This window comes from Pelodiscus sinensis, chromosome 2, assembly GCF_049634645.1.
Source record: "Pelodiscus sinensis isolate JC-2024 chromosome 2, ASM4963464v1, whole genome shotgun sequence".
In the NCBI taxonomy this organism is placed as follows: domain Eukaryota; kingdom Metazoa; phylum Chordata; order Testudines; family Trionychidae; genus Pelodiscus; species Pelodiscus sinensis.
In genome coordinates, this window is record NC_134712.1 from 202,080,766 (window position 1) to 202,093,554 (window position 12,789).

A 12,789-nucleotide genomic window follows, 5' to 3' on the forward strand; every position below is an offset into this window, starting at 1 on the left:
ATATTCTCCTGATGCCAACCAGTGTTCCCTGTAAACTGGGCGCTTGTGCAGCTGCTCAGGAGAGAGTCAAATGCTGCTCAGCAAATTAGCAGAGCTCCTAGAGATAGTATTTTTGTTTCTACTGATGGTGCACATTTGCACAGGCCTTGCTGCACATAAAATTTATTCTGCACATGGATGGAAAAGATTAAAGGGAACATTGGTGTCCACCCTTAGCAAGTATATTAATAAAGCATGAAAACAGCTTAATAGGGAACATACGTGTACCAGAGCTTGGGGTGACGGCTTGTGGAATGATTCTTCCCATTAGTTGGAGAGTCTTTTGTTGCAGATTTACTCAACAGGAACTCTTGAAGTTTCTGCTTCACTTCTGTGCTTGCTACTGCCCCTAAAACACAAAAAGATTGAGAGCTCTTCCTACTCTCTACAGCATTGGAGGGAAAAACAAAAAAGATCCAACTGTTTGCTGTGAAAAATAATGAAAAATAGAAAGAGCCTTGGTTGAAATCATTGTCAAAATGAAAAAGAGCCTAAATAAGTGTTCACTTTGAAGGAAACATTTATTTCTGGGCCTAATCCAAAGGCCCACTAACGTTAATGGGAGCATTTAAGTTGATTGTAATAGGCTCTGAATCAGGCCCTTTCTCTTGTGAATACTTTCCAGGTGCAGAACCAACTCTTAAGTATCCCCAAATTATTATGAAAAAGAAATGCTGACAGAAATAAAGTATTACTGGGGGTCTCTGAGACAAATAATGTCTTTACTGACCTAAAGCAATGCTAATAGCACCTCAAACCTGTCCTCTGACTTCTACACTGACTCGAAACTCCCTACCTAAGTCTTTATTTTCAAGGGACTTTACTCATCTGGGTCTGTGATCCCAAAAGATTGCCTAAGCTCCCAGATAAGGACTGTGGTTAACAACTTTGCTCCTGACATAATGGAACATTCCACAGCAAGAGAGAAACTCACTTGTGCAGGAGACAGAGTTTTCTTGGAGGTCAGCTGGGAGAGCAGAACAAACTGCCACAGGATATATGTTAACTCCTTTAAAGCTCACACCCACCTTCCATTTCAAATGCAAAGCACACTTTTTTCAACCTTGTCTTTACTAATATAAACATAATATGTCATATAGTTATTAAAAAAATCCCCATGCAAAGTTTCCCATGGGGTGAGAAAAAGGAAAGAATTATCCATTGCTCAATTCAGTACTGGAAGCCACTCGGAAATCACCGTGATGGGTGCAAAATAAGAACTAGAACAGAACAGAGAAACAGGAGTTTTGAAAACACAATTTCAGAGTTAAATTTACCTTCAAACACTTGTGTGCAGTTCCCATTAACATGATGGGAGTTCCACTGAGTCTTTAGTTTTTAAAACCTAAAATGTACCACTGCTCAAGTGGTACTATTTTCCTTATAAATAAAAAGGCTGAGGAATGTGAATCACGTGGGCATGATATACTGATCTCTTTTGGTTTGCTCTTTATTAACTAATACTTTGTGCTCCTTCAGCTGCACAAGTACTAATGCTTCCCTGTGGCAATTATTACACTTTGAATCACTTCACATTTTTGATACCCTGAAACAACCTGGTTTTAAACTGACCATACTGAGGGGAATTATTTGTATCTGTCTCCCTCTAGTGAGCATCACATTCCAGCAACGTCCTTTCTATCTTTAATTTGCCTTGAAGCCATACTGGAGCTGGAAATGGAACTCTTGGACAGGAAGCTGCCTCAGCAACACTGACATGCCTGTCTGAAAAGAAAGAGTGATGTAACTAAAGCAGATATGCTCACTTGAGAGACTCTTAAATGCTATATATTAACCTTTTTGTCTTGAAACAATGTTCAAATGAATTTCTTTGCCAGCCAGCATCCTGCTGTCAGATAGTGCAGTCTGTATTAGGTAATAATGAAAATTCTCTGAGAGAGGACACCTCAAATGAAGTTTTATGCTTTCAAACTAGAGTATTTTATTTTTGCACAGGCAAAGTAGCTATCTGAGAGGAACACACACACACAGCCATGGGGCAACCCCACACTTTGGTACAAACTAGCAGTGTGGGCGAGTGGGTGTAATCTGCTTTTTTGCAGGCACACCTCTTACTCTTGTGTCTGATTATTTTAGTGTTGAATAGGGCCACACTTATTAGCCTTGATCCTGGCTATTACCCATTGTAGAGGACGGGGAAGGATATATCATCTTTTTATCCTGAGTCCTGGTACAGTGACTCTTACTTTCTCGGCCTCTTTCTTTGCCTCTGAGAGGAGGAAGTTGCTGTTCCCTGCGATGTCTCTCTAGTTCTTGCTCCTGCCTCTGCTGCTCCAGTTTCTGCTCCTTTTCAAGGAGTTCTTGCTGTTGTTTGATGGCGAGGAGTTCCTGTTGTAACTTGCAAAGAACAAAAGACATGAGCAAATGCAGTCTGCAGTGCTGTCCAGGTCACTGTTGGCCAAAAAGCTCAGTTCAAGCTTGTATAAGAGCTTTCATCTGTGATCATATTATTCCATAACCCACTTTTCTATTCTTTCAAGTGGAATATTTTATCATCTGCCATTAAAACAGCTTTAATATCACAAAGTAGCTGAAGGCATTGGTTTTGCTTCGTTCTCTTTTGCCAGATGTGGGTATAACCTGCACATTATTCTCACTCTCTGCCAATGCAGCATCAAACTTTACTTGCTATTCTCAACTGGATTTGTCAGTTAATCACACCATAGACAGGCTCACCACATTAGCAGAGGGGAAGTCTGAGATATTTCAGAAAGGAAAAAAAAACACCAAGACTATAAACTCTCAGTCAAAATCTCTACTTCCATGTTTCTTCTGTGACAGGTTTAATCCCATCAATCAATTTCTTTCATATTCTGTGAGGCAGCCTGAAGAAGGGCAAAGTGCTAAATTTGCAGCACCTGTCCCCATTTTTGCAAACATCAGTCGCAGGTTGGCTGTCTATCTGATTTGAGGGCACAAACTCAAGCAGCTGCAAACAAAGCAGTCATAATTAGTTGGCAAATCAAAATGTCATCTACAAAAAAAGGCAGCCATAAAGAGGCCTAACTGAAAATTAAGTGAAAAATGGGGACTTTGAGGAAATATCCGAATGAGACAGAATATGCTAATTCAAAGAGCCTTGGTTTGCCGCCTGCATAGTACAACACTGCAATAGCCTCCACCAATTATGCTTGAAAATCTTCTTTTAATAGCTAAATGTTATCACCATCTAGCCCAACATGGTTTCCATCACTTCTCTATACCACGCACATGGGCAACAATAACCATTCACACTCCCTCTCTAAATCACAACGAAATGTCCAGAAGCACACCCTTTCTAGTAGTCAGCTGAGAATATTCAGCTGACGGTGGAGGAGTCTCAGGAGAAATGGAAGATTTTGCCACCTTTATGTGCTCCTGCAGCTGGGCCTGGTGCTGTCGAGTCAAGTTTTCATGCTGTTTCTGAAACTCTGCAATCAGAAGTTGTTTCTGAATTTGCTGTTGCTGCTGGATCAGGAGTAGCTCCTGCTGGAGCTGCTTTTCACGCATAATTGGATCCACCATGGGAACCATCATCCTGAGATCTGTTCGCAAGTCCAGTGGTGTGATGGGCTCCAACCCCACAGGAACCTCTGACTTTACATCCACTATAAAAGAACAACAAAAGAAAAATACATAAATGAATGGAGATAAAAATGAATTGATTCTCCCAATTGGGAGGAAAATAACTTATTTACCTTACTCTCTCCCCCCCCCCACCACCAATCCCTCCAATTTATAGAGTTAGTGAAATACTTGCCATAGTAAGCCATATGCAAAATCTTGTGGTTCCCACCAGCCATCTAACACATCCACACGCCATCCTATTACTTTCCTCCCATTTTAAAAGAAATGTCACCCTGAGGAAGAATGAGAACCCCACCTCCTACAAAACATTGTGCAACCTGTCAGAACTTGCCCAATTTACCAACTCAGCATTATATAGGCCTTGTCTATGCTGGCACATGTTGTTGCCAAAAACTGCCTTTTAGTGGCTAGGGTTGCCAGGTGTCCGGTTTTGAACCAGACAGTCCGGTATTTGAGCTTTCTGTCAGGGAAACAAATTGAGAAAATATAAATGAGAAAGTATGAATGTCTGGTATTTTTTAACTAAGATGTAATGTAGATGGTGATGTAATGTCAAGTGTGTCCGGTATTTTTGTTGAAACCATCTGGCAACCCTATGCAACAAAACAGTGAGAGCTTTTACACTACAGTGTAACTTTAGTCAGGAAAAACACACAAAAAACTTTCACCCCTGCAGGTTACTTCTGCCTTTCCCACCCCCTTTATTGTCAATGAACAGCCAATGTGGACTTTGTTGTTTGTTTTGTGAAGAGAATTAGCTTCTGCCAGTATCCCACAATGCCTGCTCTGCTGTCTCTGCTCAGTGTTTTGTGATCTCTGCTGCCCTACAGACATGTGCCCTTCCTATTTCTAAGCTCTGGCAAATACCTGACAGCTGAGTGAGCTGCTCAGTTTGGTGAACAAAACACAAATCACTGGATTGCTTCTGTTCTTCCCTGAACTAGAAACACAGCAGCAGACAGACTGCTGCTGTAGGGGGAGGGCTGGAGAGACTACAGTACTGCATTGACATTCCTTAGCACGGAGAGCTCCCAGAGCTACAAGGGAATCCCAAGAAGCACAGGGATCATCTCTGTCTTCCCACAACACTGCATGTGGAATGCTTACCCACATTCCTTTGCTCTATCTGTCCACAGAGTTCTTGCAATGTGGCCATGAAATGTTCACAATGGGAGGCAGAAAAACTGGTTTGTCCAGTTTTCACCTTTGCTGACTTTTGCATGTCAACAGCACTTTTATCACCAAACCTTCCCAGTGTAGATATAGCCTTAGTTTAATTGGTGTGACATTACTGGGTATACAATTTGTATCAACTACATGATTAGTCAATAAGGGGAGGCTCTGAAGAGCCATAGTGGGGGTAGCTCCTGGACCTGGCACAAGCCGGGACTGTGCAGTTCTGGCTTGTGCTGGCTCCAGGACGGCTGTAGCGCTGCAATTTGAATGTAGTAAGAGTCCAGCAGCTCTTACTACATTTAAAATGCAGAGCTGCAGCAGTTCCAAAGCTGGCGTGAGCCAGGACTGAGCAGTCCCAGCTTGCACCAGCTCCGGGACCGCTGCGTCCCTGACACCCTTGCCTCCCCTCCTGTGTGCACCACTTTTCAGCCAGCTCCTCCCAGCACTGACTCCTCCCTTACTTACATCCCTAGTCACACATTTAGGCTGTGTCTAAACTGGCACAATCTCGCGCAAAAGCAGCCGCTCTTGCACAAAAACTTGCTGCCTGTCTACACTGGCCGTGTGTTCTTGCCCAAGTAAACTGACGTTCTAATGTATAAAATCAGGGCTTCTTGCGCAAGAACTCTGATGCTCCCGCTCAGGAATAAGCCCTCTTGTGAAAGAGCTCTTTCAGAAGAGGCCAGTGTAGACAGGCAACATGAATTTCTTGCACAAGAAAGCCCTATGGTTAAAATGGCCATCAGAGCTTTCTTGCACAAGAGAGCATCTACACTGGCATGGATACTCTTGCGCAAAAGCACATGCCAGTGTAGACGCTCTCTTCCGCAAGAGTTTTTGCATGAGAACGCACCAGTCTAGACATAGCCTTAGTATACTTGAGACACTTATTCTCAAAAGAGAAAGCTTACATTCAAACAGACTGACTATGATTTTACACTTACAGGTTGTACCTCCCTTGTCTCACTTGTCCTGAACAAGGGGAGGTTCTCCTATTATGGCTCATGCTGCCCCTGGTTAGGGCTCCAGCTGAGCCCCACTACTGCTTGCCCGGCTCTGGCTCCCCAGGCTGGAGCTCCATGGCTGCCAGGGCTCCGCAGCTTCTGGGGCTCCGTACCTGCCCTGGCTGCTAAGACTCTGCAGCCATCTCTTCACTGGGCCCCCTCCGTCAACACAGGGCTCCTGGCTGAGCTCCCTCCACTTCTGCCCTGCAACCTGACCTCCTTACACCTGGACTCTGTGTTCAAGGAACATATGTGGTTTTGCCAGACTACGGATGTTGCTGGACCAGAAAGTCCCGGTTAAGAGAGGTACAACCTGTATACAAATATTATAACATAATATATAATAATAATATATTATATAGTATGCAACGAGAGTCATAAATGTAGGAAGTACAGAAGAAGCCATACTTGATTATATGGGACAAGAATGGGAAAAATACATATTTAAAGTTTTGTGGTCATTTTTTAAATAGTGAACACATGCTTACAGTAAATAGAATCTGGCACATACAGGCAGTCCCCGGGTTACGTACAAGATAGGGACTGTAGGTTTGTTCTTAAGTTAAATTGTATGTAAGTCGGAACTGGTACATATTGTAGGGGAAACTCTAGCCAAACATTTCTCCAGAGCTCAGTTTTATTCTCCCACACCTCACTTCCCTCAGTCCTTTATTCTCAAGCTGAGGTGTCTGCTGAGAAAAACCGCTCCGCGTCTCCCTGGTCTGCTGTGGGGGGCGCTAGCTTCGCGTCTCCCTGGTCTGCTGGGGGGAAGCAGCTTGTGCGGGGTTGCCTCACTCCGTTTGTAAGTAGGGATCTGATGTAAGTCGGATCCCTGTAACCCAGGGACTGCCTGTACTATGCATTACTGATTATGGAATGAAAAGATCTGAAAAGATCTTGCAAAAAAAATGAAGTACCCCTTGATCTTTCCCAGAATTAAATCCAAGGATATGTACAATCTTAATGATTTTCACTATGCTATGCTGCAGGATCATTTGGGTTTTCATACCACCTGTGAGGGTAGAATTATCTGCTTCAAAAAGACAGAAGAACCTACCACTTGTGCTAAAAGAGAATCTCCATTAGTAACTAACAGCATAGTGGCTGAGCATTTCTGTTTCTATCCACTAAAGGGGAATTATATAAAAACACACTAATTAGTTCACTACAACTATTTTCACAGAAAAAAATTGAGCGAATATAAATATGTTGCAAAATGATGAGCTGCACATACTTTTATACATATTTTCTCTCAAGTTTTATTGTTCCCTTAGTTCAAAACAAAGAAGAGAGGGAGAGAATACCATAGAAACATTCCAGCAAACAGTAGTACTATGCTGGCTGTGAAAGCTAAAACTCACAGCCAACATATTCAGCAGAATTCTGAGCATATGCTAAAATCTGCTGAGAATACTTCAGCATCTCACACATGCTAAATATTTTTTTCATAATAGGAAGACATGAAACCCCAAATCTCTCCCTTTCATTCTATTCTGTTTCTGTCAGTAAACTGGTAACATCAAACATTTTGTTTTATTCCTTGAACAGTGATTGTAAACCTCAAAGTATAATTTGACTTCTTAACCTGCTATCCCAACAGATTGATTATGCCTAACCGCTTGCTTTTGTTCTGAGACTAATCACTAAATTGTAAAAAATCACCCTTAAGTTACAAAAACTACTCTTGATTATAAATAATTGCCTTAGACCAAGAGAAAGCAGCAGTCAAGAACCCAGCCTTTCATCCAAATTATTCAGCAGCAATCCACATTCCATTTGTCTAGACTAAATATAGCAGCGTTTATACAAGAAATCAATAGTGCTTCCAGAGATCAGAGCAGAGACATGAATATTTCATCAAACTCAGAAAGAAATGGCAATCAGCAAACTGACAGTTCTGTGTAGGTTGACTGGCCCTCCAGATAAGTCCCTGTTACTTGGACAATGCCTTGTCGCCTGCAAGCTACAATCTTATCATAGGCACTGTTCTATTTTTAACATTAATTGTGTTGTAGGTGACAAAGGCTTATGATGTTTAAAGTGGAGAGATGGATTTTCTTACATCTTCTGTGACAGGATAATAAGCCTCACCAGGAGCAATAATAGTAAGTAGAGCTGTGGAAACCCTGCGGGGTTCAGTTTGCAATAGTGTTTGCAAACTGAACCCTGCAGTTTGGCTTGCAGGCACTGGCTACAAACCAACCCCTTCATGTTTGCCTTGTGATTGAAATCCGATTATAACTCCTACCTCCCAGGAGCACCCCACCTCTCTATCCCCAGGAAACCCCTATCTGGTTAGGGGGAGAAAGGGAATAGATTTTCTAACAGTGGAAATGTCCTCCTCTTTATTGGCAAAAAGTAGCAAACCTGAAACCCACAGTCAGTTTGAGGGGATTCATGATTTTGCTGCAAGGAATTCACATAACTTTAATATTAACTGCACACTTGGTAGCTCCATTTCAGCATGTTCAATTTAATCGCACTCACTAGTGGGGACAAAATCAATGAGCGGGGTATTCAGAAATAGGTACTCTGTAAATCAATCATTAATCAATTAATCATTGTAAAAAAGTGAGTATTTTCCTAAAAGTGAGTATTTTCATAAAAAGTATTGACAGGAAACATTACAGGTTGGTAGTATTGACTTGTGGGGGAATCTTGTTTCTTATCTGTATTGTTCACAGACATACTTGCTGACCTGTATTTTAAAATACATTTTGAAACTGGTGTGATTATATTGTTTTATTTTTCCAAATAAAATATACAGAATTTTAAAATATTGTGTACAGAATATTTAATTATTTTGGTGCAGAATTCCACCAAGAGTCATAGTGTTGTGATGTCCAGAAGCAGTGTATGGAGAACGTAGGAAAAATGGAATGCGGACAGAGGTTGCAGAAATGGGAGGGCAATGTGAGGAGGTATAGAAGTAGCAGGCCACAAGTGGGAGATGGCAGAACTGTGGAAAGATAGAGGAGAGGCTTGTGGGGATGAAACAAGAGAAGTAGGCTGAGGTAAGGTCATTGGGAGAGGATGCAGGCTGAAAATAATGCAGGCTAAATAAGAGCTGGCCAAGAAGGGAGACCTTTGTAATCATCCAGAGATGGAGTCCAAGGAGAGGGAGTCAGGAGCTCAGAGCCAGTTGAGGAAGAAATTTCTCTCCCTTGGGCAACAGAATTACAGGAACATTGCACACCCTGTAAACTAAAAGCAGTTCTGGCATGCTGATAAAGGGCCATTCAGCCAATGTAAATAATGGAGTGATGGGTCAGCAGTGAGGATACTGGAAAATTAAGTGAGCAACATGGTTTTGCACAGCCGGAGATAGAGGAAACATGGAGTCTGGCAAGAAAACTATTGCAATGATCCAATGTGAAATAGTTACACAATAATTCCTCATTTTGGACCTGTTCCTGAGAGAAGCAGAGTGCTCACAACACTCAGTCGCTTCAGAAGGAGCTATAAGTGCTCAGTGCCTCTCAGGAATAGACCTCCTACCTTGCAGAAGAGGGATGGACGTTTTAATTTTTAAAAGTACTGAATACATCAAGCCAGGCAATCCGTGGGCAATGAGATATGTCACAATTTAAAGGGATGTCCAGGACCAGATTCTCAGCTGCAATGGAGCAAAGTTGATTTACACCCCAGATGAGAATCTGACCCAAGACCTTAGTCACTAGAACTGAAATGTCATGATCAAAGGCAGCCTGGAGAGAATCTCATTTTAGTTAGCCTTCAAGTGACACTAGTATCTTCATTTAGGGCTAATGTTTAGGGTTTGTAATACAAGGGTTTTACAAAATGTTTGATTCCCTACCATGACAACTGGTAAGTGAAGGCACTCGTGCTGTAGACCATGAAAAAGACACTTACCAGGTTTCACTGTAATATTTTCCATAAGGAATTTTCATGAATGACATTTCCTCTACCATAGTCTAGCCTTTGGACATCAATTAAAAAATGGAAACAGAAAAAAACCTACAGTTTTCACACAGGGAGATTTTCAAAGCACAAATGGCACAATGACTTTCAATGGGGCTTAGGAGTTTTGGCCTGGGAAGGGAAAGCACAAGAAATTAAACAGCAGCTATTTTCTTCCAAAACATACATTTATGCTTATATCATCCTTGAAGGTCCATTGTGAAGTCTGAAATGTAAATGAATTACCAAACCTGATGAGACACTCTTTTGATGTTACAGTATCAAGGAGCAGAGTAATAGACTGGAATAGAAATGTATAACTCTCTTTGCTCTTCATAAGGTATCTTACCATGATTATACCTTTCCTCTCTTTCTTTTAAGAATTTGCATACATGTTATAAATGAGAAGTAAAATAAATGCAAAGAGCGTTTCAGGCTTTGATTTACCATTCTCTTATTTCCCAAGGGCCTGAAAAGGAAGCTCAGATAACCACAAACTTCTAAAATATCAGTGAGAGGCCTTGAAATGCCAACACTGAAGTAAAAGATAGCTGTCTGGCTGTTTTACAAATCAAAGACTATATTATATTGATTTTCTAAATTCAGTCTCTTTCTTTGTGAATATATTTTTGAGCTAAACAGCCATAACAAACCATAACACAAACATGAATGTCACATAATTTGCAATACCCAAGAAGTTGTTTTATTGTTTGCTATTACTTCACTAGTGAGTACTCAGCAAAAAGCACCATTTATCAACTTGCCAGTTCTCCTGCAAACATCAAGCCAACATCTTGCTGTTAACTAGCAGGGGTCAGAGGATTAAGGGCAAATGCACACAAGATGGTCCATTAAAATACAAAACAAATTCAAAATCTGTTCAAACCAAAACCATGATGATATGTTATCAAAGTCAGACCTGGTCTATATTTGGATTTCATGTTGCTCTAGTTATGTTTCAGCCAGTACTGTTCTTACCCACAGATTCTCTACACCTGCTGACAGATAGGACTGTTCATTTTTCAGGAACTGCCCTTTTCTTACAAGGAATCTGAATACAGTAGTCTTAATTCTAGATATTTTTCCTGCAGGCAAGATAACAATATGCCAAAGATAAATCTGGATATATTCAAATATATAGAAACTCTCTCCCAATCTTTGAACTTCCTTCATAGTTCCAATGTCCATGCTTCTCCATTGTGACAGCTTATTAATGATAATATAAGGTACACAGTATAAATGCTACATGTAGACACATCATATCTGTATCTACTTGACCAGATCGTGTCTACCCCCTGCATGTGTATGCAAGAAAGGACAGGGAGAAATGCAAATGGAATTACAGAATCTTAGAAATGTAGGTCTGGAAGAGGCATCGAAAATTAATTAAACCCAGCCGGTGCATGAGTCGGGATCAAGAAAATCTAGACCATCCGTGACAGGCTTTTGTCCAATATGTTCTTAAAAATGCCCAATGGCAGATTCCCTGGAAGCCCATTTAAGTGCCACCCATTTTTTTTTTATAAAAAAGCATCCTTATATTGCTTTTTTCCTAATACGTAATTTAAATCTTCCTTGCTACAACTAAAGCCCATTACTTCTTGTTGTATCTTCTGTGAACCTGGGGAACAACTGATTGCAGTCCTCTTTATAACTATTCTTAAAATATTTGAAGCCTGTTATCAGATCCTCATTGTTTTCTTTTCTCTAGCATTCCTCAACTTTTAAGTACCTACCCCATGCAATGACCAGATAAAACTGTAGCGCTACTTTCCTATCTTTTCCTGATAAATACAGAAGACTGGATCTAATGTGACATCATTGTCTGCAGCACTAAAACAGACACACATCCCCAACTCAAGATAGTTTATCAATACCTAATGTGAAGTCATATACCCAGTTTTCAATCCATGTGACAGATGCGACAGAGTTCTAAAGCATGAATTAGACAAGAGTATATCACCTAGTGGTGTGTCTATGTTTATATATGCACCAATAAACCTTGATCCAAACAAATTCTTTTTTGAAAAAAGTAAAGTGACATACTGGCCACAGGCTTTTCCCATCCCCCTTTCTTTCAAACTATAAAAGGCTGTTATTTCAGCAGTTCCATGGTTCCCATCCCAAACTACTGCATGTAATCAAAGACAACAACAACCACAAAACTCTCCCAGTGACTTTTGGCTGAGCACTCTCAAGCAGTGGGGATAAAACTAGTTTCCATCAAAGCACAAAAATAAAGAAGGGCCAAGAATCTTCTAGAGCTGAGATCTCAAAGGAAGTATTATTGGAGTGAACTGGTAGCTGTGTCCCCTATTACCATGTGTTGTCAAATGCTGCTCATACAGTCAGCGGACATCTGTGACAAAACTGTGCACAAATAAATGTGATGTGCAAACATGGGCTACACTTTGTTGCCAGCAAATATGAGTGAGAGTCACATCAGGCAGCAAACTCAGTGCAAATCTGTCAGAGAGCTGCAGGTAATATAGTAATTTAGAAAAAAAATAGAAAAAGGCCCTACATACACTTTCCTAAAAAGCATATTTAGCAAACCTCAGCAGTTGTATGTCCTTGAGATCAGAATTTCCAGGTTATTGCCCATTGCACAGTGTAACTTAATGTGCCACAACTCACTGAGCTCACAACTCTTGAGAATTCATTATGCCCAGGAAATTAAAAAGGACACTTGATTATTTCAATGCCTTTAATCAATGTTTTTGGAACACCCTGATCTCTGACAAGCAGGGGACTAAACATCGTTTCTAATCACAGACACAGAAAGGGGAAGGAATTGAAATGAAGCGTCCCACAGAAGAGAAAAAAAATCCCAACAGGAAGATAATCATACCCTTTTAAAGGTCTTTTGCAATGGAAGACTGGATAGACTGGTAATGAGATACTTATTGAAACCTGCACTGCTACCCGAAGAGTAAAGCACTTGTAGGTTAATTACTGTTTATATTTATTAGTAAAATATATAAATTTCATTGTATATTTTCTCTCTTCCTCTTCTCTATACAAAGGTATACAATATAAATGCAACAAGATCAGGATGATG

The 12,789-nt window shown here is 40.8% G+C and overlaps 1 protein-coding gene across 10 annotated transcripts in view; it reads right to left on the minus strand.

The window, feature by feature from the left end:
* The window catches only part of HDAC9 (histone deacetylase 9), a 705,078-nt gene that overhangs the window by 321,292 nt on the left and 370,997 nt on the right, over positions 1 to 12,789 (minus strand). For 9 of the 10 annotated variants that reach the window (XM_075922252.1, XM_075922250.1, XM_075922247.1 and 6 more), the window contains 3 exons: positions 3,406 to 3,647; positions 2,247 to 2,397; positions 262 to 388 (listed from right to left, as the gene is read on the minus strand). In XM_075922252.1, the coding sequence (XP_075778367.1) occupies positions 262 to 388; positions 2,247 to 2,397; positions 3,406 to 3,647 (520 nt within the window). The remainder of the gene's footprint in view (positions 1 to 261; positions 389 to 2,246; positions 2,398 to 3,405; positions 3,648 to 12,789) is intronic. The other variant, XM_075922254.1, reaches the window with a different exon arrangement.